The sequence below is a fragment of the Typopeltis vanoorti genome, chromosome 13 (assembly GCF_054136105.1).
Source record: "Typopeltis vanoorti isolate ZY-2024b chromosome 13, IOZ_Tvanoo_1.0, whole genome shotgun sequence".
In the NCBI taxonomy this organism is placed as follows: Eukaryota; Metazoa; Arthropoda; class Arachnida; order Uropygi; family Thelyphonidae; genus Typopeltis; species Typopeltis vanoorti.
The window spans coordinates 44506932-44531355 of NC_143561.1; the positions used below are offsets into that span (position 1 = coordinate 44506932).

At 34.8% G+C, this 24424-nt stretch overlaps 1 protein-coding gene across 1 annotated transcript; it reads right to left on the bottom strand.

The window, feature by feature from the left end:
- Positions 1-11867: 11867 nt before the first annotated feature.
- On the bottom strand, positions 11868-23758 carry LOC150100104 (uncharacterized). Its single transcript, XM_090403211.1, has 6 exons — positions 23705-23758; positions 20441-20541; positions 18803-18890; positions 16561-16678; positions 13657-13886; positions 11868-12152 (listed from the first exon to the last, which is right to left on the bottom strand). The coding sequence occupies exons 1-6, from the start codon at positions 23756-23758 to the stop codon at positions 11868-11870; spliced, it is 876 nt and encodes a 291-aa protein (XP_090259337.1).
- Positions 23759-24424: the final 666 nt, after the last annotated feature.

A 24424-nucleotide genomic window follows, 5' to 3' on the forward strand; every position in this document is an offset into this window, starting at 1 on the left:
TACGAATAGTGCAATGATATATGTAGTTAAATTACTTTCAGCTACGACGGTATGTTTTGATCATTTCGATCACTTTGGAACGACTTATCATGATTTGTTATATAAAATAACATAAAGAAAAGTCCTTATAAGGACTGGATTAAAGGGGCGAAGCAAGAATGCTTTTCATCTTCCCCGTTATCTGTAGAGGACAGTGTAGGGATAAGGTGTTATTGAGCTATTAAAGCTCTGATAATGGCAGGAGGGTAACAGCAATATCCGAGCCACAGTTAGAACTTCATTGGCTACAGCATTGCCATCCATTACCTTCCCTGATTACCCACTTTAGTCGCCTCGTAGGACATGCATGAGCTACATTGGTGCTATTCTTATCCCGGCATCTACTTTTCGTTATTTCCCGTGTAGTTGCCGGGATAAGAATAGCACCAATGTAGTTCATGAATAGTTTACTTTTAAAATTTGATATTTACATTTCAAAAGGGTGTCAAATGATTTTTAAAATATTTTAAATAATTTTATCATGTTTAAATTAAATTATTGGTGTTTTAAAAATGAAATTTTATAATATATATATTTATTTATATTGTTGGAATACACGGTTTCGGAGATTAAAATTTTAATTAGAAGTAATTTCAAATTATCCAACTGATAAAGGATTTTAGGAGAGTGGACACACCCATAACCTATGGGTTGACGGATGAAAACATATTGTTATCGACTTAAGGTCTTAACTGCATAAAGATATATTTGAATAAAATATATAAAATTACTTTTCATGGTCTCATGTACTCTTAATAATCATAAAGTTTATTTTCGTTGAAAATTAATTTTTGATTTATTTGACATACATTCATACAGACTCTTTATATTAATTGATTAATGAATTTAATCATGTGTTCATGATTAAATTCATTTCCCATTTAAAGACAATCACAAACATCCAATCGAAAATCGATCTTCGAAACCTTAGGAACCACTGAATTATAAACTTTTATTTAATACGGTGGTTTCGTATAGGTATGCAATTGCTCGGTACCTTCGAAGCGACGGCGATCTCGTTCCCAAAAGACTGTCATGGGACCACAGTTACGCCCACCTCTTAGACAAGCAGTGTGGGTTATTTTTCCAATGATTAAACACTAGGAGATATCTCGCCTTATGAGAAATTAATTAATTCTGCTGTTTCAAAACCGTGGCTCCAGTCAGACGGACCCACTATAAGCCCTTTATCGAATTCCGAAAGATCCTTGCTTTTCCCATTATGATCAATACCGCTGACGATTATTGACCAGCGGTATTCTTAAGTAGTTGCCGAGAACACATGGTGACGCACCTCACCAAGTATTTTGCATATACGCTGCGTACATTACGTACATCTGCACAAAGGTCTATAAAGCAGTGGACGTTATGTGTACATGCACTGCTACAATCTTCAGAAAATACTATTAAAAATAAATTACGAATTTTTAATCCGAAAGATTCATAGCAATTCTAAAATCACATCTTAAAGATTTCCCTAATTATGCTTTTTTATTACCCTGTTTGCTAGATTTCATATTATACTGCATTTCCCGTTTCACACTACATGTTCAGAAAAAATATGCGGCGACGTATTGTGTATTTAATTCTGTAAAGAGAGCATTTTAGTAGAAAGAATGCATTTATCTGACAACTGCAATTTAGATTCTGCGCATGTGCAGTATTAAAACTCAGAATAAGTGCATCTGGGATGACATTATAGCGAATTTAATTATCAGTTAATTTTAAGAAAGTTAAATGTTTTCCATAATACTGTTGTTTTCATTGTCATTTTTGATTCATTTAGGTTGCAGCAGATCATTTCACGTAAATGAATACAGGTATTGTCAAGGAAAAGAAAAGCAGAAATTATTATTGATGGATAAATTAAAAAGTTCATTTCTTTGAGTTAACACATTTTTGACAAAGTTCGATTTGTGATAGTTTCAAATATAAAGAAAATTATAAACTGATAATTCGTGTTTAGTTAATAAATTTAAAACCCACTCGAGAAATAATTTATCACTGCCAAACATTCTCGTAATTGATAATAAAGAGCTTTCAATTTTAACATTACTTCAATGACTTTTCAGACGGAGTACTGTGGTTTAAATATTTTGCTAAACAGAATAATTCGAATATTAAAGAAAATATGAGGCAAGACAACTTGAACAAAATAACCAATGTAACTTCATAATGTTAATTACCTATGGTAATTAGAAGTTTCGCGTAATTTAAGAAATGAAAATATCTTACGTCAAACAAATCGCAAGCATAAGTTATGTTTCAATCAGAATATGTCCACTTAGAACGATTACTACTACAGCTATTACAATGTTACTAACTAGACGTGTGAAGCAAACCTGGTTTTCATATTCTCCTTTGAGTGAGGAAATTTTGTGAATGGGATGGATTGTAGCGCTATGCTCGCCCTTTATGGTCAGTGGGATTAGTTGTGTTCAGTTGGGAGTAGAAGTAATTTGGGTCTTTTGTGTTTGCAGTAGACTGCTTCATCCTAGTCGGAGGCTTGTCTGATTAGCGGGTTTGGGTGCTTGCTTGCCTTGGGGAAAAACTGTTCAGCAAAATCGTGAAAAGGGAGGAGATATATGGGATTTTGGTCTCTCGATGGATCTGGATGGTTCTAATGAACCATCAGGCCTTCAAAATCATCCGCAGGCACTTGTTTTGAATTATCTGTAGTTTCAGAATATTTGATTTTGAGGTATGACGTCATGCTGGGGAGGCGTTAGTAATTACAGGACGTATCCCCATCAGGTATATTAATAATTTGTTTATATGTTTAGTTTACTGCTGTAGTTGATCATGGGATAAATTTGAACTATGACTTTGGATGCGTTAGTACCAATGAGTTTGATGTGACTGTTAAAGGGAGTTTTTTTGTCAAATTGTACTCCGAGATATTTGGTTTCTGTCTGCCATGGAATCTTTTCTACGAAAAGCTGGATGTCATCATTGATGGGGACTTTCCTTCTGGAGAAAATTATGGCTGAGCTTTTGTGGCGGTTTAGTTGGATCCTCCAATCGAAGAACCACTTCTCTAGAGAAGAGACATTATCGTGTAGTCGACAGATTGCCAGTTGGTGACTAAGAAATCTTGCTAGTATTGCCGTATCATCTGCATATAGGGGTTGACCTAGAGTTGTGTAGGATATCTGCTACATACTGAGAATAACGGGGAGGACAGCAAAAAGCTTTGTGGAACACCAACTGGAATTTTACGACTCGATGATATAATTCCGTTGGCTTTCACCTGCATGTATGTTTCGGTGAGATGTGCTTTTATTAGTCTTACAAGATTTGTTGGTATGCTTACTTTTATAAGCTTGTAGAGAATGCGTTGATGAAGCAAGACCGTATCAAATGCCTTTTCAAGTTCTAAAACAACAAGGTCGACTTACAGATTCTAATAAAGAACGATTACCGCAGAACGTAGAACGATACTGACTTGATGGGTGAAGCATAAATGCTTTTCATATTCCCCTTTGTCTGAGAAGGAAAGTTCTTTGAGTGGAGAATTATTGAGCTTTAAGCTCGCCCTGAAAGGGCAGTGAGATTAGCTGTTGTTCAGCTGAGCATAGCAATGACTTGGGTCTTTTGTGTTTGCAGAAATCTGATTCATTGTAGCCTGAAGCTTGCTTGATCAGTAGGTTCGGATGATTAATTTCTTGATGAAGAACTTTTCTGCTAGGTCATGAAGGAGGGATGTGATGTGGGGAATGTTGACTTCTCTGTGAATCTGGGAGTTTCTGATAAACCATTGGGCATACAAACTCATTCTCAGATATTTGTTTGTATTCTTTGTAGCTTTTGAATATTTGTATTCGAGGTATGACTCCATGCAGGAGATGTGTGAGTGATGACTGGGTGTATTGCCATCCTGTATATGAGTAGTTTGTTCTTAGTGTCCAGTTTACTTTTTCTGTTGATCATGGGGTAGAGTTGCGAAATTATTTTGGATGTCTTTGAACTTATGTGTTTTATATAACTAGTGAAATGTAGTTTTTTATCGAGAATTACGCCGAGATTTGACTGTATTCTGCCATGGGATCTTTACTCCTAGTAAATGTATATCCTCCTTGATCTGAGGCTTCTTTCTAATGAAGAGTGTGACTGAACTCTTCTGTGGGTTTGCTTGGATCCTCCAGTTCATCAATCATTTCTCTAGTGTGTGAATACTGTTTTGGAGTCTTTTGATGGCTAGTTTGAGGCTGAAAGATCTTGCTAATAATACAGTATCATCTGCATATAATGCACTGATTGTTGAGCTTGGGTTTCGAGGGATATCAGCTTTATAGATAGAAAACAGCAAGGGTGCCAGGAGTGAGCCCTGCGGCACACCCGCCAGGACTTTACATCTGGTTGACACAATTTCATTTATTTTGACTTGCATGAATCTATCTTTGAGGTATTAGTGAATTATTTTAACTAGATTAGTCGGCATATTAAATGGGATGAGCTTGTAGAGGAGACCGTGATGCCACACCTTATTAAAAGCCTTGGAAGCATACATAAAGACCTCAGCTGTGTGGAGATTCCGGATGAAGCCTTCGGAGATGAATTCGATCAGTCTGCGGATCTGTTGAACGGTGGTGTGGTTTTTTCTAAATCCAAACTGCTCATTAGGAATTATACCTAGTTTATCCCTTTCTGATTGAAGCCTTGTAAGGATTACTTTTTCTGCGATCTTTCCAAGGCTGGACAGAAGACTGATAGGTCTGTAGCTTTCAGGGAGCTGGTGCTTTTTCCAATCTTTTTGATTGGCGTGACATCCGCTATCTTCCATGTTAAGGGAAAATACCTGAATCTGAGGATGGCATTAATTATGTTTAATTATGTTGAATAGATGTACAATGGCTTTTCTGGGGAGTAGTTTGATTATTTTGTTTGTGATTCCATCTGACCCTGGAGCCTTATTGTTGTTCAGGTTGGTTATGATATTTATAACTTCTGTTGGAGAAGTGGGTGTGGCAGGTTCTAGGTCATCCTTTTGTTGTGTTATGGCCTGCCTGACTCGGCTGGAAATCATGTAGATAAGATTGATGTTCAAATTTTCATAAGAGGGGTTGCATTGAGTTTCCAAGCTGTCTACCAGAGCCTCTGCCTTTTCCTTGTCAGTATGGGCTATTCCCTTCTTGGTCTGAATTGGGGGTAAAAGTTGCCTTTTAGTGTGGAAGGTTCTCAGGAACTTCCAAATGGAGTTGTCCTCTGGGTTTAGTTTCGTTAGCTTGGATGCCCAGTCTTCTTCACGGACTTGTATGTTTAATTTATTCATGTTTGTTTTATCATGTGGCGCTCTTGTGTTATGGTACCTCTTTCTGGTTTTGTTTTTCAGCCTGATTAAATCCATGATTTCCTCGGAGATCCGACCACTATGGTGAAAGACCGTAGTTTGGGTAACTGACTTTATTGCTTTTTTGATTTGACTGGTTAGGTTGTTTACAGCAAAGTCCATCTCCTCTTTAGTGTGAATAGCAGGGACTGGGCCATTGTGATCAGGGAGAATTCTGGAGAGCTTGTCCCAAGATATGAAAGAGTGAGGGAGGGGAGAATTGCTCTTGTGTACAGAGTTTAAGCAGAATAAGGTTGTGATCGGACGAAAGTTCATTTAATGTTTCCAGCTGATATTGGTATCTGATGTTTTTGAGGATGACTATGTCAAGTACATCTGAGCTTCCAGCTGAGCTGTGATGGGTGGGTTCTGTGGGTCCAGCTACAACAATAGAATTGTGTATTGAGTAATGGTTTAGAGTTCGACCTTTGTCGTTGATTGTGGAGCTATACCAGGCTGTATGTTTGGCATTAAAGTCACCAGCCATGATGATGGAGTCTGTGAAGCCGAGAATGGTGTCCAAGTAAGATACCAGTAATGGAATGCTGAGTGAATTATATATATCATAGATTTTGATACTGCCAGCATTGTTGGTATGAACTTCAATGCCTGTTATTTCTAGGCTCTTGGTTTGTGGATTGGTCAGAACATTGTGGCTTAGGTAGTTTTTAATGTATATGGCTGTTCCTCCTCCATTGCTGGTGAGTCTGTCTGTTTTGTACATAATATAGTTCCTTAACTTGGGGTTATTAGCTGGCCTGAGATGTGTTTCATTTACTAATATTATGTCACGGTTGTGTCTGTGAGTGAACTCTTGCAGTTGTAGGATTTTGTTACTCAGTCCATTGACTTTCCATGCAGTGATCATGGGAGAGTTGGGATAGAATTTTCTTTTATTCATTATTGACGGCTGTCAAAATTTAGTCGGTACCTTGTAGGAATCTTTTCGTGGAGGATGGCGACAGATTTATCATGCTGAATTCTTGTGACATGGTAGCTAGTGAGGCATTTAATATTATTGATGTTACGTTTGAGCTTATTTGATCATGGGATGGAGCAGCCTTTGTTCGTGCTGCCTCTGCGTAATTTTTGAGCATTTGTTTTCTTTCCTGAATTGTCAAGCTGGAGATAATTTGGACCTGGGTTTGACTTGCAAGGCTGTCTTGAGCATCGCTGAAATGTGTTGGAAGGGTAGTTTTTGCTGACCCTCGGTTCTTCGGGTGTGTAATGCCTTCCATATAGTTGGCAGGGTGAAGTCCTCCGCAGTTGGCGCATTTAGCTGGTGTGGATCTTGGCTTGGGACACATGACGGTCTGGTGGCCATCCCCGCATTTCAAACACCTGCAATTTGCCTTGCAAAGTTTTTGGGCATGGCCAAACCTTTGGCACTGCCCAGCTGACGACTTTTTCCTTAGTGGCTCAGTAGAAATTCTGAGGCCACAGATAGCAGTCAGTTCATATATCTCTTTCTGTGCCTTGTCAATTTCTGCGAGCACCACTGGCATTGGTTGTTTATCTGACCTGAGCATCCTGCTCACTTTTACTGGTGTTAGACCCCGACTCATGAGGTCAGCAGTGATTTCTTCGGAGATGACACCATCGGTTACCCCGCGAAGTACTACTTTCAGATTCTTTTCACTGGGAAAAGCAAACGTGTGATAAGGAAGACTTTTGTTATCCATTAGTTTTGTTAATTGTCTGTAGTCAAAGACTGAGGCTGGCTGGAATTTAACTCCTTCATCTTGATTTTTAACCCAGTAATATGAGATTTTATGTTCCCTAAGGGCTGATGTGACAGTGGTCCATTTGTCCTTGTCCCTTAGTATAACAGGTGGAACATTTTCGGTGTTCCTCGGGACATCCGGTCCTCTGTAGTTCTTCGTCTTTTGTTAGAATGCTCTCTCCAAGAGTTGTTTTGACAGGGGGATTTTGGTGACAGAGCAGTAATGAGTTTTTTTTTTTTGTGATATCTCATTCTCCTCCTCCTCTCCATCTTAATCATTAGAGTGAATGTACCGTTTTATAAAACCCGGTCAGTCAGATTCAAACTAGCCTATTATGAGTTTCAGTACCTCTAGGGACTGCTCCTTATTAAGGATATGTATCTGCTCTCTGATGTTTTCCATGTCAGAGTGGCGATCTCCTGGCAGAAGAAATTGTTTGACAGTAGTATAAATAATCCCGCAGGGTCAGGGACCAGCCAGCAAAGTATCCTGTATACCTAGATGGACTACTAGCAAAATATAATCCCGCAGGGCTAGGAGCCTGCCAGAAAAAGTCCTGTACTTGGTCTACTAGCAAAATTTAGTCTTGTAGCGACCTACTAATTGGGGCAAAGGAGTATCAGTATCTTACTTGGCCACAGATTGGAAACCTACCTTCCTATAAAACCTTAAATCCACCACTGGTCCTCATTGCGGGTGGAGCCTGACTGCCATTTGACCTCTTGCGTATTTCGTGCAGAGGGGAGACAGTGGGAATCAAACTGTGTCAGCTCCAGTGCAATGTGAGATTTATTAACCTTGTATGCAATGTAATCAGGCTCATTCTAAAATAACACGTCCGTTCTCATCAAAGACAATGGCAGAGCCACATTTTTACTGATGAGGGATCTATCAATCGTCGAACGATTATCCTTATAGTCCTTATAAGGACTGGCTTAAAGGGGCGAAGCAAGAATGCTTTTCATATTCCCTGTTATCTGTAGCGGACAGTGTAGGGATAAGGTTAATGAGCTATTATTAAAGCTCTGATCATGGCAGGAGGGTAACAGCAATAGCCGAGCCTCAGTTAGAACTTCATTAGCTACAGCATTGCTATCCATTACCCTCCAAGGGTATTGGATTGAATGAATCAATCACCGTATGTGTAAGTAAAGGTGATATCTCAAAAATATCGGACGATCTCTAGGCCACTCATTCGTGGGCGAAAGACCGTCCAAATCTCAGCGTTGGTTCTACTCAGTGAAAATCGAGTACCGAGCAGAACCGCTCATATTCCGAGGAAAATAATTCACCGGCAAGTACTCCTCAGCGGGCCGTGCCGGAGAACACTTTCTCCGGAGACTCAAAGTGCTCTCTTAGGGCAAAACCTAAGAGAGCGAACTCATTTACCCAGGATAACAGCAAAAGCCGAACCTCAGTTAAACTTCATCGGTTCAGCATTGCCATCCGTTACCCTATATGGGCATCTCATATAAAGTCAATCACCGACTATGTAAGTAAAGGTGAAATCTCAAAAATACGGACGATCTCTAGGCCACTCCATAGTGGGCGAAAGACCGTCCTAATCTCAGCGTTGGTTCCACTCAGTGACGGGCTCCCCGACCACTGAGCAGAACCGCTCATATTCCGAGGAAAATAATTCACCGGCAAGTACCCCTCAGCGGGCCGTGCCGGAGAACACTTTCCCCGGAGACTCAAAGTGCTCCCTTAGGGCAAAACCTAAGAGAGCGAACTCATTTACCCAGGATAACAGCAACAGCCGAACCTCAGTTAAACTTCATCGGTTCAGCATTGCCATCCGTTACCCTATATATGGGCATCTCATATAAAGTCAATCACCGTATGTGTAAGTAAAGGTGATATCTCAAAAATATCGGACGATCTCTAGGCCACTCATTCGTGGGCGAAAGACCGTCCAAATCTCAGCGTTGGTTCTACTCAGTGCTCAGTGAAACACGATTACCGAGCAGAACCGCTCACATTCCGAGGAAAATAATTCACCGGCAAGAACCCCTCAGCGGGCCGTGCCGGAGAACACCTACCCCGGAGACTCAAAGTGCTCCCTTAGGGCAAAACCTAAGAGAGCGAACTCATTTACCCAGGATAACAGCAACAGCCGAACCTCAGTTAAACTTCATTGGTTCAGCATTGCCATCCGTTACCCTATATGTATGGGCATCTCATATAAAATCAATCACCGCATCTCACGGTCGATTGATTCATCCTCTCTCCTTAAAATCCTCGAACAATTATCACAGCATATCGCTAAAGTTAAATAGAGAATATTCAAACTACTTTATGGTGTTAAAATAATTTTACATTAAAAATAAAAAAATTGCGATTTCTTTAAATTTTGATATAAAATTATAAAAGAATATTTCAAATGCAATTTTAATGTTAATAACATAGTACATAAAATTTTATATTAGGATGGCACCAAATTCAATCTTTTAAATGATATTATTTAGGATTTTCTGATTATGTTACAAAGGCAAAATTAAAACGTCTACATCAACCAAAACATAAAACATTTTTTTTTAATAATTTCTAAGTAGATCATGTTGAAACTTACATGAAAATTTAATATTTTTATCGAAACGGGAATATATATATATATATATATATATACACACACACACACACACACACACACACACACACACACCAATGAATTAATGCAGAAATCATATATATCTCATATAAATATACAAAAGGTTGAATTATTAATAAAAAATCCCTGGACGAGAGAAAGTTGTAGAATTGTATGTATTATACGTTAAAGATACCAAGAAATTTTATACTATATACTTGATTTTAATCCTTTTCCCATAAATAGTTCCTTTTTTCTTTATTTCTTTTTTGTTTTTTTGTTTTTTTAAACAAAATTAACATTCAAAAAATTAATTTAAATTATTTTATTTATTATTATATTACCTTTTATTTACATTAATTATTGTATTTTTAGTTGTTTTTTTTTTTGGGGGGGGAACAGAGGGCCCCACATCAGCGAAAGAAGTTATTCAAACAACAGACAGCACACATTGACACCTATTTTGAAGATTTTTGTCTTCGTTGTTATTAGTAATCCATGGTCTCCTCAGTATTTATATTTTCTCTGAATTATTTTCGAAAAGTGATGCCAATTCATTGTTTAGAATTGGATGAAAGTAAACCTTAAATAACGTAAAAATAAATAATGAAGAGTGTGAACCACTGAGATGTCATTTACTGTTATTGGAAACAGACAACAGACATTTCGAACGTCTTGCTACATCAAAGAGAAAAAAGTTAGGTTCTCAGTTTACAAAGTTTCGATTTTGCTCTTTGCTGCTGACATCGATAGAAAACCATCTCCAGACAAAGTGTAATTAGTGAGCCAATGATGCCTATCGCCCATAGTAACAGAACCACTCGTATACCACTTAGCGTAATAGGCATAAAGGGTGGTTCATCTGCGCATTCTCGAATAGTATAGTTGGTCTCCAATACACTAATCCATTTATAAGGTATGCCAATTTGAAAAAACCTTGTGACTCTGAAAAATAACGGGAAAAAAAAACGGTAATTCAGTAAAAAATAAAGAGTTTTATTTAGCTGTGTACTTATTAAGACACACATTTTAAAATGTTTTAACAATAATGTTTTTGATATTCGTTGTAAAAATATTTTCTCCATGTTTATATAATGCTTTCTAATATATATATTTTTATATATTGTACACTATGTATTATAATTTTATGACCTCTTTAAAGAAGTCTAATTCGAAAAATTTAACGACCAAACCATCAGAAATATATATTTTTTTAATTTCATTACAAATACAGCAGTCTAAGTTTAAATTTAATGTTTTATTTTTAAAAAATGCAACAATGTCTTTTATTCCTCAAATCAGAGTTAACCGTTTCACTTGGAATTCTAAAAACTTTCAGAATTTATTAAGTGGTATTTCTTTTAAATAAAGTAAATAAAGATAAAAATCCCATGATATTTTCATTCGAATTACCGTATATGACAGCGTATGCAAGGCTAATGTTCATATACCATGATCCTTGTTTATATGTTGTTATACGGCGCATAAGACCACCACAAATTTTACACTTACTGCTGACAGCTTCTTACACATCCCGTTTAGTTTCATGGAGGCATATTTGCAGAAATCTCAGCTGATGTTTTTTTAGTATAATTTATAAATGATATTTTCCAGTACGAGACTATCAGTAAAATGTTTTGTTGTGCTTATACTAGTCTTTAGTTTCGTATATTGTACTTCGTGTGATTATCATTTCAAAGGTTGTTTCATTAAATTTAAATGAAAACAGAAGGAAAAAAACTAGCTGCTTATCCTAACGAATAGATTTATTAAAAACAAATGTATATACGAAATATATCAGTATATTAATATTCTACGATCATTAGACAAGAGTACATGCAGTTAACATAACATAACATCATACACAGTAAATATTAAATCAGTAGCTAGACGATCGCTGAACGATTCTCTTTTCGAAATGAATGATTCAGATTTTAAGCCTAAAATATTAAGGCAGTAGCTAGACGATCGCTGAACGATTCTCTTTTCGAAATGAATGATTCAGATTTTAAGCCTAAAATATAGGGCGATCCTATGTTTCAGTCATTTTTTATCTTAACTTCACATATCATCTTACACGCTGACATATACGGTAAATATATTCTTTTTTATATTATTCATTGACTAGACTTGTTAATTTATAATAATCTGTTATTATTAACTTAATTTACTAAAATGATTTCACTTACTCTGCGTTTATGTGCTCTCGAAGTTTCGGGCATATATCTTTCTTCATAGCTACAACGCTGATGTATGGAGCAAATGCTTTTTGAGCAAGATAGAAACTGCAGCGTCCTTCTGAAGTCATGAATTTTGTAGCTGACATTTGCAGCTCGCTAACGTCGCTTAGAATAACATGCGTACCTTTAGTAACTTTCTGAAGTATCTGTGATGAGCGCATGTGAGAAAACGTAGTAGCATGATCTCTCATACGTTTCCATAAAGAAGATATCAAAAAGCTACGAGAATCCTAAGAAGAGAAAAAAATTGGAAGATGGGGATGAAGACGTTAAACCAGTTTGTATTTCAAAGTTTGCTAAATTAAAATTGAGAAGTAAATCTTATCTTAATTAAAAGTATAGTCTTCTGATTGTCTTTATCAATATATTTCCTAGAGTTTATTTCTTTCTTAAGCAAAATACTTAATTAATTATATCCTTATATTAATGGGTAGTTTGTGATTTACATCTCGTATTAAATTGTAATTCTAGTTTTATCAAATGAGCAGCCAAGGTTGGCTGAGTGGTTTGCATTTCTGCTCTGCAAGCAATAGGTGGTAGTGGATTCCAATCCCATCGTGGGTATTGATGTTTGTGATTGCATTTAGGTGGGAAATGGATATAATCCCACGCTCTAAGACTACTGTCTCGCTTACTGGAGGCCTGAAGTGTTTTACAAATGATCCATGTTTGGTTTCTAGATCAGGTTTTTTGGATTAGGGAAAAATGCTAAACTATAAAAAAATTAATAGAAAATAGAAACAAATCCTTGGCCCAACAACGGCTGATGCTATCTGTTAACCTTTCGTGGATGGAAATTATATTTAAAAAATAGTGCACTTAAAATGCTTCTATATTTTTTTTCAAACACTATTTAAGAAAGAACTGCGAATATTCTTAGTGGCCATCAAGAAATTCTGATGGAAATATGTTCTATAAAAACGATGACAAAATACAAACCAGATATTATATAAATGTGCGATCTAGAATATAAATGAGATTATTGTCAAGTGTAATTATTACAGCTTCACCAGCTGGTTGTATGAAATACGTAGAAAGGGACATTTCAGTGATATTACTGATGGCAAATGACGATATCAGAATGAGTAGTTAATCATACTTGAATGACAAGTGCCATAATGCCACTTACGGTAAGGCGAAGATTTCTTTCAATAGCAAGATAAGATTATGCCCTTCGATTGGAAAGATGGGAAGTGGTACAAAGCGTATCCAAGGTGCAATGAACATTTACAGGAACTTTTCAAATTGCGTGACTTATTCTCTTTCTCTCACCAACACAGTCAGTATTTTTGCAGAAATAAAACTTTGTTTTATATCTGCAAAAGGAGGAAGTAGCGAAAGAGGATCCTACATCTTACTAAGATTGGCGTCATGTCTGTTTGTTCCTCGCACTTTGGCGTTTGTTGACTTCTTTCCAAACAGAGCATTACTGAAAGACGTTACTCTGGCAGGCCGCTGCTCTATGCTCTCCCATTAACAAAATTGGGTTTCGAGAAATCAAGGCAGTTAGTAAGCCTGGAAAATATAAAATGTTGGAATATAATAAAGTTTCCTATACAAATATAAATAAAGAGTCTACCTAGAGCAGCTTTTTGTAGGAGTGTTGTGTTATGACGGCACATAATATCGTAAAAAAAAAAAAAAAAAAAAAAAAAAAAAAAATTTCGTTCTGTTTTTGTAAGAAGAAAATGACCTGTTATATTTGTTTCTCATTTTTTAGAGGACGTTGCTTACCCGGAAAAATGTTTCAGACATTGATCCTTTGTTGATGATTGGAATAACGTTTGGTTTTTTATATAGGTCCTCAAGAGAGTTGATCTCTGGGCTTTCTCTTTCTGTGGCGAGAACAGATGTTAGAGATCCTCTTAAAATAGACATCAGAATAAACACTGGACCAATGATCCACACAATATAAACTATTTTTATGGACCGTTTTCTCTTACGCATTTTAGTTCCAGATATACCTAAAAGAAATAAAAATTAAATATTAAACGTACGCAGTGTGTTAATTGAAACTAATACGTCGGATATTTAATGAAGTTAGAAACGATCGCAAAAAAAAAAAAAAAAAAAAAAAATACCTAACCTTGAAATAGCAAAAGGGCCAAGAAATTCCCAAAGTATTTTGTCCAAATGAGGGATGAATTCTGGGACTTCAGGGAACCACAAATTATGTCAATTAAAGCAGTGAGTGTTGTGACAGCAAATAGTGATATCAGAAGACAAATCCATACCTGAAAATAAAGTGTATATCATTTAGAAGCGATGCTATATTTTTTTAAATTATTATTTAATTACTTATTGCTATTTTTACTTATTTATATTCATTTTTTTTATTTAATTATTTTCATTTTCAGTTATAGATACAGCTACTGTATACGTGATTCATAAATCATTCTATTTGTTGTTATTCTACGTAATAGTTTGTTACGTAACAATGCTGTTTGTAAAATTCTCATAGTTGGTATATACTCGTTATTTCCAAGTTAATTCAGACATCGAATTATCACTACACTATTTATTTATAAAAATTAAGAAAAATAAATAACTCACTGGTTAGAACACAAAACAAATGAGCAAATCAAAGATAAAGGAAACTATAGGGAAGATATCATAGCTATAATTCTTAAACAGTAATTAAGATGGTTTCGACACCTCTAGAAAATATCCTTTCAAAGATTACCAAATATAGTCTTGAATGGAATCATTGGAGGAAGACGATCAAGAGGTAGACCAAAAAGAACTTGCAACAGTCATTGAAGTAAAGATCACAATTATTGAGCTTCACAGAGATGACAGAAATGGCCAGAGATGGAATCGGATGGTAAAGATTTGCACATAGGGGATTCAACCCATCATCTGACGTATAAGAAAGAACAAGAAGAAGAAACAAAAACATTGCTGACAGGTTGACATATGGCACTCTACTTCACAATTTATAGTTCTGGACCTCGAAGGAAGTGCAGCAAACAAAATAGGCTAGCTTCGGAATAAATACAAGTAAAGATAATATTCTGTCTTCAAAAATAAATGTATTTGTTTATTGTTTTAAATGTAGCCATTGTAAAATTGAGATCTGGCACTTCACTCTACTTCAGACTATAATAATAGACAGTGTTAGCATTAGAGAATACGAGATGGCGGTAGTTGTCTTCCGTACTATCATTTCCAGACGCCTTTCAAAACACTGACAGTTTTAAGGCAATTATCTCTGAGTGGCTAAAGGTTGAGTTTAGCTGGAACTTCCCGCCCGAAAAAAAAAAAAAAAAAAAACTTAGCTATGTTAATTGGCATAGCCTTCTCCTTTGGGGTATAAAAGGTGTCAACGGATCTATTTATTTTTAATATATATATATATATATATATAGAGAGAGAGAGAGAGAGAGAGAGAGAGAGAGAGATAAATGTATATATACATTTTTATATATATTTAATATATATATATATAAATTTTGATATATATTAAATATATAAAATATGCATTTTTTATATATTTTATATAAAATATAAAATTTTTTATATTTTATAAAATATTTAAAAAAAATTACGTATAATTACGTAATTATATATTACGTAATAAATATATAATTACGTAATATATATAATTACGTAATTATATATATATATATATATATATATATATATATATATATATATATATATATATATATATATATATATATCATTTTGTGAAAAATGTGCACAGGCCGAACATGCTTACGCTTTGGGAGGCTCTCTAATCAAATAGAAAAAAAAAAATCCTGCTCTACTGTTTTCTCCACCAGGATGTGCCTAGAAGGAGGCCTGAATATATTATCTTTTGCCCACAAAACACTAATAAATATTATTCAGAAATATCAAAAACGCTACAAAAATGAAAAAAAAAATCATAATAATATATTCCTAAACGCCAACAAACCAACAAAATTTCATGTAAAGAAAGTTGTACGTAGGTTTTCCCGATATTATGGATCAATATCAACAATAACAATATGCACTACCGTTGAAATATAAATAACACGTACGACAGACAACTGCCGCCATCTCGTGGCCATTAACACTATTTATGATTGTCTGAAATGTCTCTCCAGTAAGTTGGGAGAATGATAAGGATCACCTCTCTTATAGCTTCTTTTCTCGTGGAGAGATTACTGCTTCTGCTCTTCTTATCCAAGCACTTGCTCCGATCGAATAACTGAAATTAGTCTTTCTGCGACACTTATAGGCACTTATCGCAGAAAGAATAATTCTCCGATAAGTGCCTTTATTTCCCACTGCATTCAAAATCCTGAATATAGGAGAGAGAGAGAGAGAGATGACATAGGAGTACTTCTCCTAGCGCGTGTTTTGAACGCAGAAAATGTAAGGGACTAAAAGCAGTCACACACATTTGCCAAACAACAAAATTTCCCTTTTTCAAGACAGTCCAGAAAGGTTCGAGACTTTTTATAGCAGACGGGTAATATCTTTTGAAAATCGTATATAATTAAATAAGTAGGTCACAGGAATTAAAGATTATTTTAACAATTTTTATGGCCAATGTTTATTTATTATGCAGTGTTTACAATAAAGCACAGTGAGAAGTGTTGCTTTTTACCTTTACTGAAAATATCTTGAAGAGAAACAGCAAATCATTACTGCCTGGAAGATTTCGTGACATTATGCCATGAAAACCATCGCCAATCGGCGAACTAAAAAGAACTGCTTCAAATCGATCGGGAGTCGGTCCGAAAGGGCCGAGAGCAATATCTGCCTCCTGAAATAAATTACCATTTTAATTTAATTATTTTTTTTTTTAATTTTTTTTTTTACAACGAATAATTTAAAGTTATGTTAATTTATTCATCAGTTATCTAAAGTCTCTATGTTAGCTGTATTGTTACATTTTGGGATTCCAATAAATCCAGCTTTTAATTTTAAATGCAAACGTGCAGAATAAGAATATTCTACGCGAAGAGAATGAAAATATTTCTACTACGATCATTTTAATGTTATTCGAGACAAACAGCCTTAATAATGCATTATTTAAAACTCGCGAGCTTAGAAAAGGCTTTGGATTGATTTTTTTCTTATGAAGAAATTAAACTGCATCTGTTTTTAAGATCACACGCTGTCCCTTTTGGGAAGGAAAAATTCGACTTTCCTGGGCTAAAAATTCAGCTCATCCGTATGACACCTGTCGAGTCTCCATCAGCTAAATAAAAGCCTTTATAAAATTTCGATTCATCCAAGACATGATTGGATCTAGATCTTTCCAGTCAAAAGGTATCATCGATACTTTAATGCATTCTTAATGCATTTTATGCAATTCGACTTATTTTAAGTGATAGAATATATAAACTGTAATGTATTCCGAAGCGACTGGCACTAGCTAACAATTCATTCAGTATATTTTACGTTTTGTGTGTATAGTAAAAAGCCGAATATATTCATAGAAGAATATATTATCTTGGCTGTAATATAATTTACTTATATGATCCGATTAGGTCGCATCTCTTAAAACTCATTTACTCATAATGCATTCTCAGGCAATATATTTGGTTTGCCCATTAAATAAATAAATAAATAATAAAAAATCTGCTTCTCATTTCACTGCTGACCGAACTACTATTTGACTTTCATAAAATGATCTCCAGTTTTCCCCCCTACTAGGTTTGAAACATTTCCCCTACATCTATCTTGTACAATCCAAACATTAACTCAATATTACTTCATATTCAATTTTTCCTTCCTCCACTTATCTGACAAATCTGCAACATATATAGCCCTTAATCTGTCCTAGCCAATATTCTATAGCCGTAAAATCATCGTAATTATTTACCTGTTAACTTCATCTCTTTTATACTGAAAAGACCAATTCTATACATTTCCAATTCTTTTATGCTTCCTCCATCTCTTGCACTGAAGTATCATCAGATAGTGTGCTTGATGGAACTGCAGTGCATGAAACCACTCAGTGGAAATGTCGTTGTCGTAGAAAGCACTGCTTTTCCATATAGCACACTGCATTAGATATCTTTAGTCGAAAGTATCTCTAAATGACGATACTGAAGAGATAGTCCAGAGCCCAACAAATTATTTAAATCTTCCTGAAGTGATGTTACATCAGCACAGAACTCAGAAGTATCACAATTATCACTCTTATTTTCTAAGATCCTTCTCCCCACTCCCTTCTCTACGTAATACGTGGATGTCTATGATTTAGCCAGTCTCCAATCTATGTCATTTTCTGCTTCTTTCTTCTGTTTTTTTCTTCTTAAATCACTGCATTCAATATTAACATATTTATATTAGCATAAATGTACTGGAAAAGTATTTATCGAATGTTTCTGCTGTAACTTCTGCCGAATCACATCTTTAGAAATTATTGTCATTCTTTCTTACTCACCCTTTCTTCCTCTTTATTTATGTGTTCAGTGGTCTTTAGTCTTCTTACGTGGCGTCCAACAATACTAAAGAGCTTCCGATTTCTTTTCCAAATTCTTGTCTAGTGTCACAGGTCACTTTCTATTCGTAGATTCCTCGTGTACTGTTAACCATGTACCTGTTTATTCAAAGCACTATCTTACTCTAGACTTTCCGAAGAATTTTATTAGTTAATTGTAGTGCACTTTCTTATTATGTAAAATGCAAGATGTTGTATGATATTCAATGTAATATACTTATATGTTCATGTATTGAGACTTTCGCTCTAACTGAAAAATTTATAATACATTATTCTCCCTAAATTAAACATTCAAATATTAAAGAATTAAACAATTATGACATGCATTCTGTTTCTAAAAAATAAATTGATATTATTTGTTTGTTTGTTTTTTAATATTCGTACTAATGGGAATCGGAATTAAGTCAGAAAAAAAGCGGATTTCACTTCTCTTACCTTGCGGAAAATCATGCCAATCATTCCAGTAAAATTGTTTCCACGTTTAATTCCCCATTCGCCATCTGGTGGAGCTAATAATGAATAGCTGTAAATGGGAATAAAAATTCTTTATAGGATTTTGAAACCAACAGAAAATATTTTATGTCATCTAACCTGTATTATATATATATATATATAATACAATCAAAAAATAATATAAATTACACAAAATGTCACTAAGAAATACTTTAATTATTTATGCTGATTTGTTTCCAGATGTGAACTTTTATACAAGTGCAAAATTGCCCTTTTCAAACATCATTCATTTAAAGCTGTTTATGATAGTAAAATAATTATAATTTTGTTTTGTGAGTTTCATCATTGCATCATTTTTGAAAAATTCTTTGCTTGCAAACAAAAAGTTGCCCAAACCTGAAAATTCGAGTTTATATTCTGCTCGACGTTAGAAACATCCTTGTGAGGTCTGTAGGTTTTGTGTGTGTTAAAACACTATTGATATAATTAAATATTTTCCCCTTGGAAAAGTTTTGGGGAAAAAAATGTAAGTTGCAAAGATATGGGAGAGTGATTCTGTACCAGTAACACTAGTAAGTCATGCTTTGCATCCACTAGAATTCCTGTACAAAGAAAACAATGTAAGAAGAGTATTTGATTCAATCGTATATTTTGCTTTCACTAAACCAAATTTTAACAGCATATACCGGTATATCCTAAACTTATCAAATGCTTCCTTTTATGCTGAACAAGTTTTGATATTTCTAAAGTTTCGGTAGTACTTATTTTATTAATTTTTTAAAAATCCGAAGTCAACTTTGATGTGTTTTATTTATGAAGCTTCCATATTTGATAGAGCGGAAACAGGTAATACAAACATCCTACACCTAGCTGGTGTGCTTTATAACTAAGTACTCTAGTGTTGTCTGGCATTCAGCCTAAAACCTTTTGGATCACATCTCTCTATATTTAATCAACCAAAAAATGCATGCCAAACCCACAGAAGTATAAAACCCATGCCATTAATATTAATAAACCTAAAACTGAATTTAACATTCGGTTTTTTATAAAGATTTATAACTATTTACAAATTTTGGATTTTTGTAGGTTCCTTGGCGATTTACGAAATTTTGGAAAGGTTTTAATGAAGAGTAAACTAGAATCATAAAATAATTTTCGACTTGACTATATTTATTTATATCAAGAATACTCAAAGCACTTTACATCCAACATATTTCATAACACTGATATACATTCCAATTTGCGTATATTTGTACCCATATCCACTGCTACAGTTATTGATATTATGACTTGGGATAACGGATGCCAAAACAGCTAAATCGGCAAGACGCATGTGTTGCTTGAAAAGCAAAAATAAAAATTCAGAGAATAAAATAAACATTTTATTCTCAGCTATTTCATCAAAAACTAGTAGTCTCTATACTGCCTGCTATCATCCAGTATCGATGTTTTACATAATATTGCTTTGCATAATTTATTTCTAAGAGAACTAAATTATTTCTTTGCATAAAATATTTCTAGAAAGGACTCTTGGGCTTCATATTTAACCCTTATATATACGATTATAAAACAGACAATAGTAGATGACCAAAATAGTGCGTATGGTATAAATACACTAACCTACAATTCAATGACTGCACAAGAAGAGCAAGAAATTCTGCCATAATTCCTGTCAGTTTTACTTCATTTCCACGTACTTCTTTGTTGACCCAAGGATACCACTACATCAGAGGAAGAATGGTAATTATTATACTTTTCAAATACTCTTAAATTGTAAACACCGATCACTCTAGGTAACCCTAGGATAATTGGAATGATATTTCCAGGTAAATTCAATTATTATCAGTAAATGTATTTAATATACATAAAAATATTAATTAAAAAAGCATATATATATATGTTCATTTGAAAATTTACTCGATTTGATAACATATTTAATAATATTGAATGACTTGAACCGAAGTTAAAATAAAAACTTTATTTGCACTTCTAGTTTCGTCTAAGGCTAGACTTCTTCAGGTGGGTAACCAAAAAATACCATCTAAACCGAAAAGGAACCCGTATTTTAAAAAACAAAACTAAGAGACATATCAAACAAACTGTAGAGATTACAGCTTACAGTTTCTAAAAGAAGAACAAACTCTGGTTCTATTATTATGCACATGCATGCGTATGAGATCTCGAGCACGCCAATATTGAATAGCAGATCTGTGAGAGTCCGGTAGACTGTAGCTTAGATTGTTATTAATATGGATGAGGTTGAGTATTATTTCCTTAGATTCTATAATTTTTCTCTCTCTCTATCTCGTCACAACCGCTGTGAATATTGTCAGTTCTATGCCAGAGTACCTGATGTTGAAGGTTTTCTTCATTCGAATTAGCTGAAAATAGAACATGGTTAACAAGGCACTGGCACGGGTTCTGCTGTAGTTGATGTCTCGTTGGTGTTCTAAACGTAGTTCGACTGATTTCTCCGTCTGTCCGAAGTACGGTTTAGCGTACTCGCAAAGAATCTTATACGCACCAGGATATCTGAGATTATTGTGTTTAGTTTTAGGACGACATAAGATTGAACGTAGTTTCGGAAGGAGTATGAAGAACGTCTTGATGTTATATTTCCTTAGAATTTTAGCTAATTTCGAGGATATAGAACTAATATAAGGCATAGAAATACTGCTTTTAGAAATAGTAGTATCTTCCTTACGTCGTTGATGAGGGTTAAACAATAATTTATCTATAGTCTTCTTCGAGTAGCCATTAAGTATGAATGTACTTTGAAGTCGATTGAGTTCATTTTTAAGTTCCTGTTCTTCCGAAAGAAGAGACCGGGCTCGGTGACCTAGAGTAGAGATGATATGTAACTTCTGGGGAGGATAATGGTGTGAGTCAACATGAAAGTATCGGTCTGTTTGAGTCGATTTCCTATAAATGGAGAACTTGAGTTGTTCTGTCGACAGGGAAAGTTTATTATCTAAGAAGAGAGAGAGCCGTCAACCTCTGATTCATATGTGAACTTGATATTAAGATGAATACTATTCAGATGCTCTTGAAATAGCCGGAGGGCATCCAGACCATGCTCCCAGACCAAGAAAATGTCTTCCATGTAGCGAAACGAAACCCTAGGTTTAAGGCAGAAGATGCCTTTCTCCTGGAAGTTCGTTAGATAAATAATGGCAAGCACTGGAGATAAATGGTTGCCCATAGCTAACCCTGAATTCTGCTTGTATATAGAGTCTTTGAATTTGAAATAGCCTGAGGAAAAGCAGTGTGTCAGTAGGGTGAAGATCTTCTTCAAACTTTTGTTCTTTAAAAGTGCAAGTACCTCTTCGTTAGGAACAATTGTGAATAACGTTACTATGTCAAAGTTAGCCATAATATCAGAGTTTGTGATCGTAAAATCCTTAGCATGGAAACAAAGTCTGTGGAGTTTTTAATAAAGGAAGTCGATTTTCCTGTGAAAAATTTAAGAGAAGAGGCGAGAAATTTTGAGAGGGTGTAAGTTGGAGAATCGATATACCTTCCACTATGGGGCGAAGAGGAATACTTTCTTTGTGAATTTTAGGAAGACCATAAAGTCGTGGGATTAGAGGATGTAGGGAACGCAGGGAAAGACGAACATTTCTAAGTAATTCTAAAGTTGTTCTCAGTAAATTATTGGGATTGTGCAATTCCCTGGTTGGATCTCTGTTGAGAATAGAATAAGTATTATTTTATGATATTATAGAATAATAATATAATAAGAATAAAATAAGAACACTACCACCAAAACATCTGGGATATTTTGGGGGGGTAGTCTGTTTTGTTAAGGACCACTATGGCACTACCACTGTCTGCTGGAAGAATTCTTGGTTATTCCTTAATTTTTAAGAGCTTGTCGTTCGGAAGGTAGAAAGTTATCCGCAGGAGGTCTGGCACTGTTAATAATAAACATCCATCCAATATGGAGTAAGTTTGCGTCCTGAGTGAGGAAGAGAGAAGCAGCCTTTTCAATCTAAGTGAGAAACAGTTCTTTAGGAATAGACTTCGGCGACAAAACAAAATTGAGGCCTGTTGAGAGAACGTTTATTTCGGCCGGTGAAAGGTTATGATTAGATTTGTTTATAACCGCCTTGTCTTGTGTTAGACGAGGTTTGGAGAAAGAGGATTGCACTTGTTGACGTGTGAGAAAATTAAATTTCTTGAATAGTTTTTGCTTATTTTCAGTTTGAGATTTAGAAGCAAAAAATTTTACAAACCTCTTTTATATTTTTCTAGGTGTTACTATCTAGGGAAAGCTAAAGCTCTAAGTGGTTTGTAAGAGAAGAAAGAACTATTAGTGAACAACAAGGCTATTTTCACGGCGAGGAGTTCTAGTTTTGCCCTCAAATAGATCCTACATGCTCGTTATATATATATATATATATATATATATATATATATAATAACAAAATTGAATTTGAAAAATTATTTCAAGTTCTATTCAGATGTTTCTAAAAGCTAATCGTGTAACCCTTCAACATCGATTTTTGTGAAAGTTTTGACAAAAACTTCGAAATAAATAACTATGAATTAATCCTAATCATTAATTTGAAATGCTTTAAATACCTGGAATAAAATATCAGATGTAATTGTAAAGAAACACAGGTTGCGCATAAAACTCAATTGCTTATATCTGTCTTCTTTGTTTTTATATCTTCATATAGAAATAAGTTGTTTCTTTGAATCAGATAATGAGGCTTGAAAATAAATGGATTAGAAAGTGATTTGATTCTGATTTTGCGAAGTGTAAAATATGTATATATACAAAGTGTAGCGAAAATAATTTCTCAATTACGCTCTTGAAAATTACAATGCATACAACCACATTTACATGTAAAATTTCTCTAGATCATAAGAGTTACTTACTTCAACGTATGCGACTCGTAAATGACAGGATGACATTCGGACTCCTGTGGGCATTTTACGTCTAGAAAAAGAAATTATATAAATTCCAATATACGCTATTTAAATACATGTTATATTGAAATAAGTGATGAGGCACTCCTTGTTTAAGAGAAATATGCTTATTGCTGTAATTATCCTTTATATATAAGGCTTCACCCTTTCAACCCTTAACCTCGGAGTTAACTGTCAATGATATATGGAGAAGAATGTATGTACTTAAGAAAAGTAGAGTTACAATGCCATACCGGTGTCCTTTTAATTTGGCGTATTTTTTCTGATATGAGTTAAAAACAAAAACTACATAAACCAAAACTGACTCTGCAACACCCTAATCGTTTGGACCACTTTGTCCAATAAAATCAAAAGAACTGAAGAATCTATCAAGGAAACAGAAGAACTAGGATCATGCAAAAATATATCACAGTACGATGTGGGAAACACTCAATTAGGAGATCACAGAATATACAGAAGGTCAGTTTAGTAGCAGAACGCAAGATAAGGAGCTGTATAATGTCGGTTACTATCAATGGGAAATTGTGCATATGCTAAACATCACAATCAAAAGCACAGACAACTGTGGTGTAAAAGGAACATCATAAATGTCAGTAGCCTCGTAATTCCGCAATATGGTGTGAAGAATTATCATCAGATGTGGAGTATGGGCGTGACGAATGCCCAGAA

Coding starts and splice junctions, on each gene's coding strand:
- LOC150100104 (XM_090403211.1), bottom strand. CDS start 23,758: ATGCCCACAGGAGTCCGAATGTCATCCTGTCATTTACGAGTCGCATAC. Junction 18,891..20,440: donor GTGCAGTCATTGAATTGTAG/GTTAGTGTATTT, acceptor TCCCATTTACAG/CTATTCATTATTAGCTCCAC. Junction 13,887..16,560: donor GTCACGAAATCTTCCAGGCA/GTAATGATTTGC, acceptor TATTTCTTTTAG/GTATATCTGGAACTAAAATG.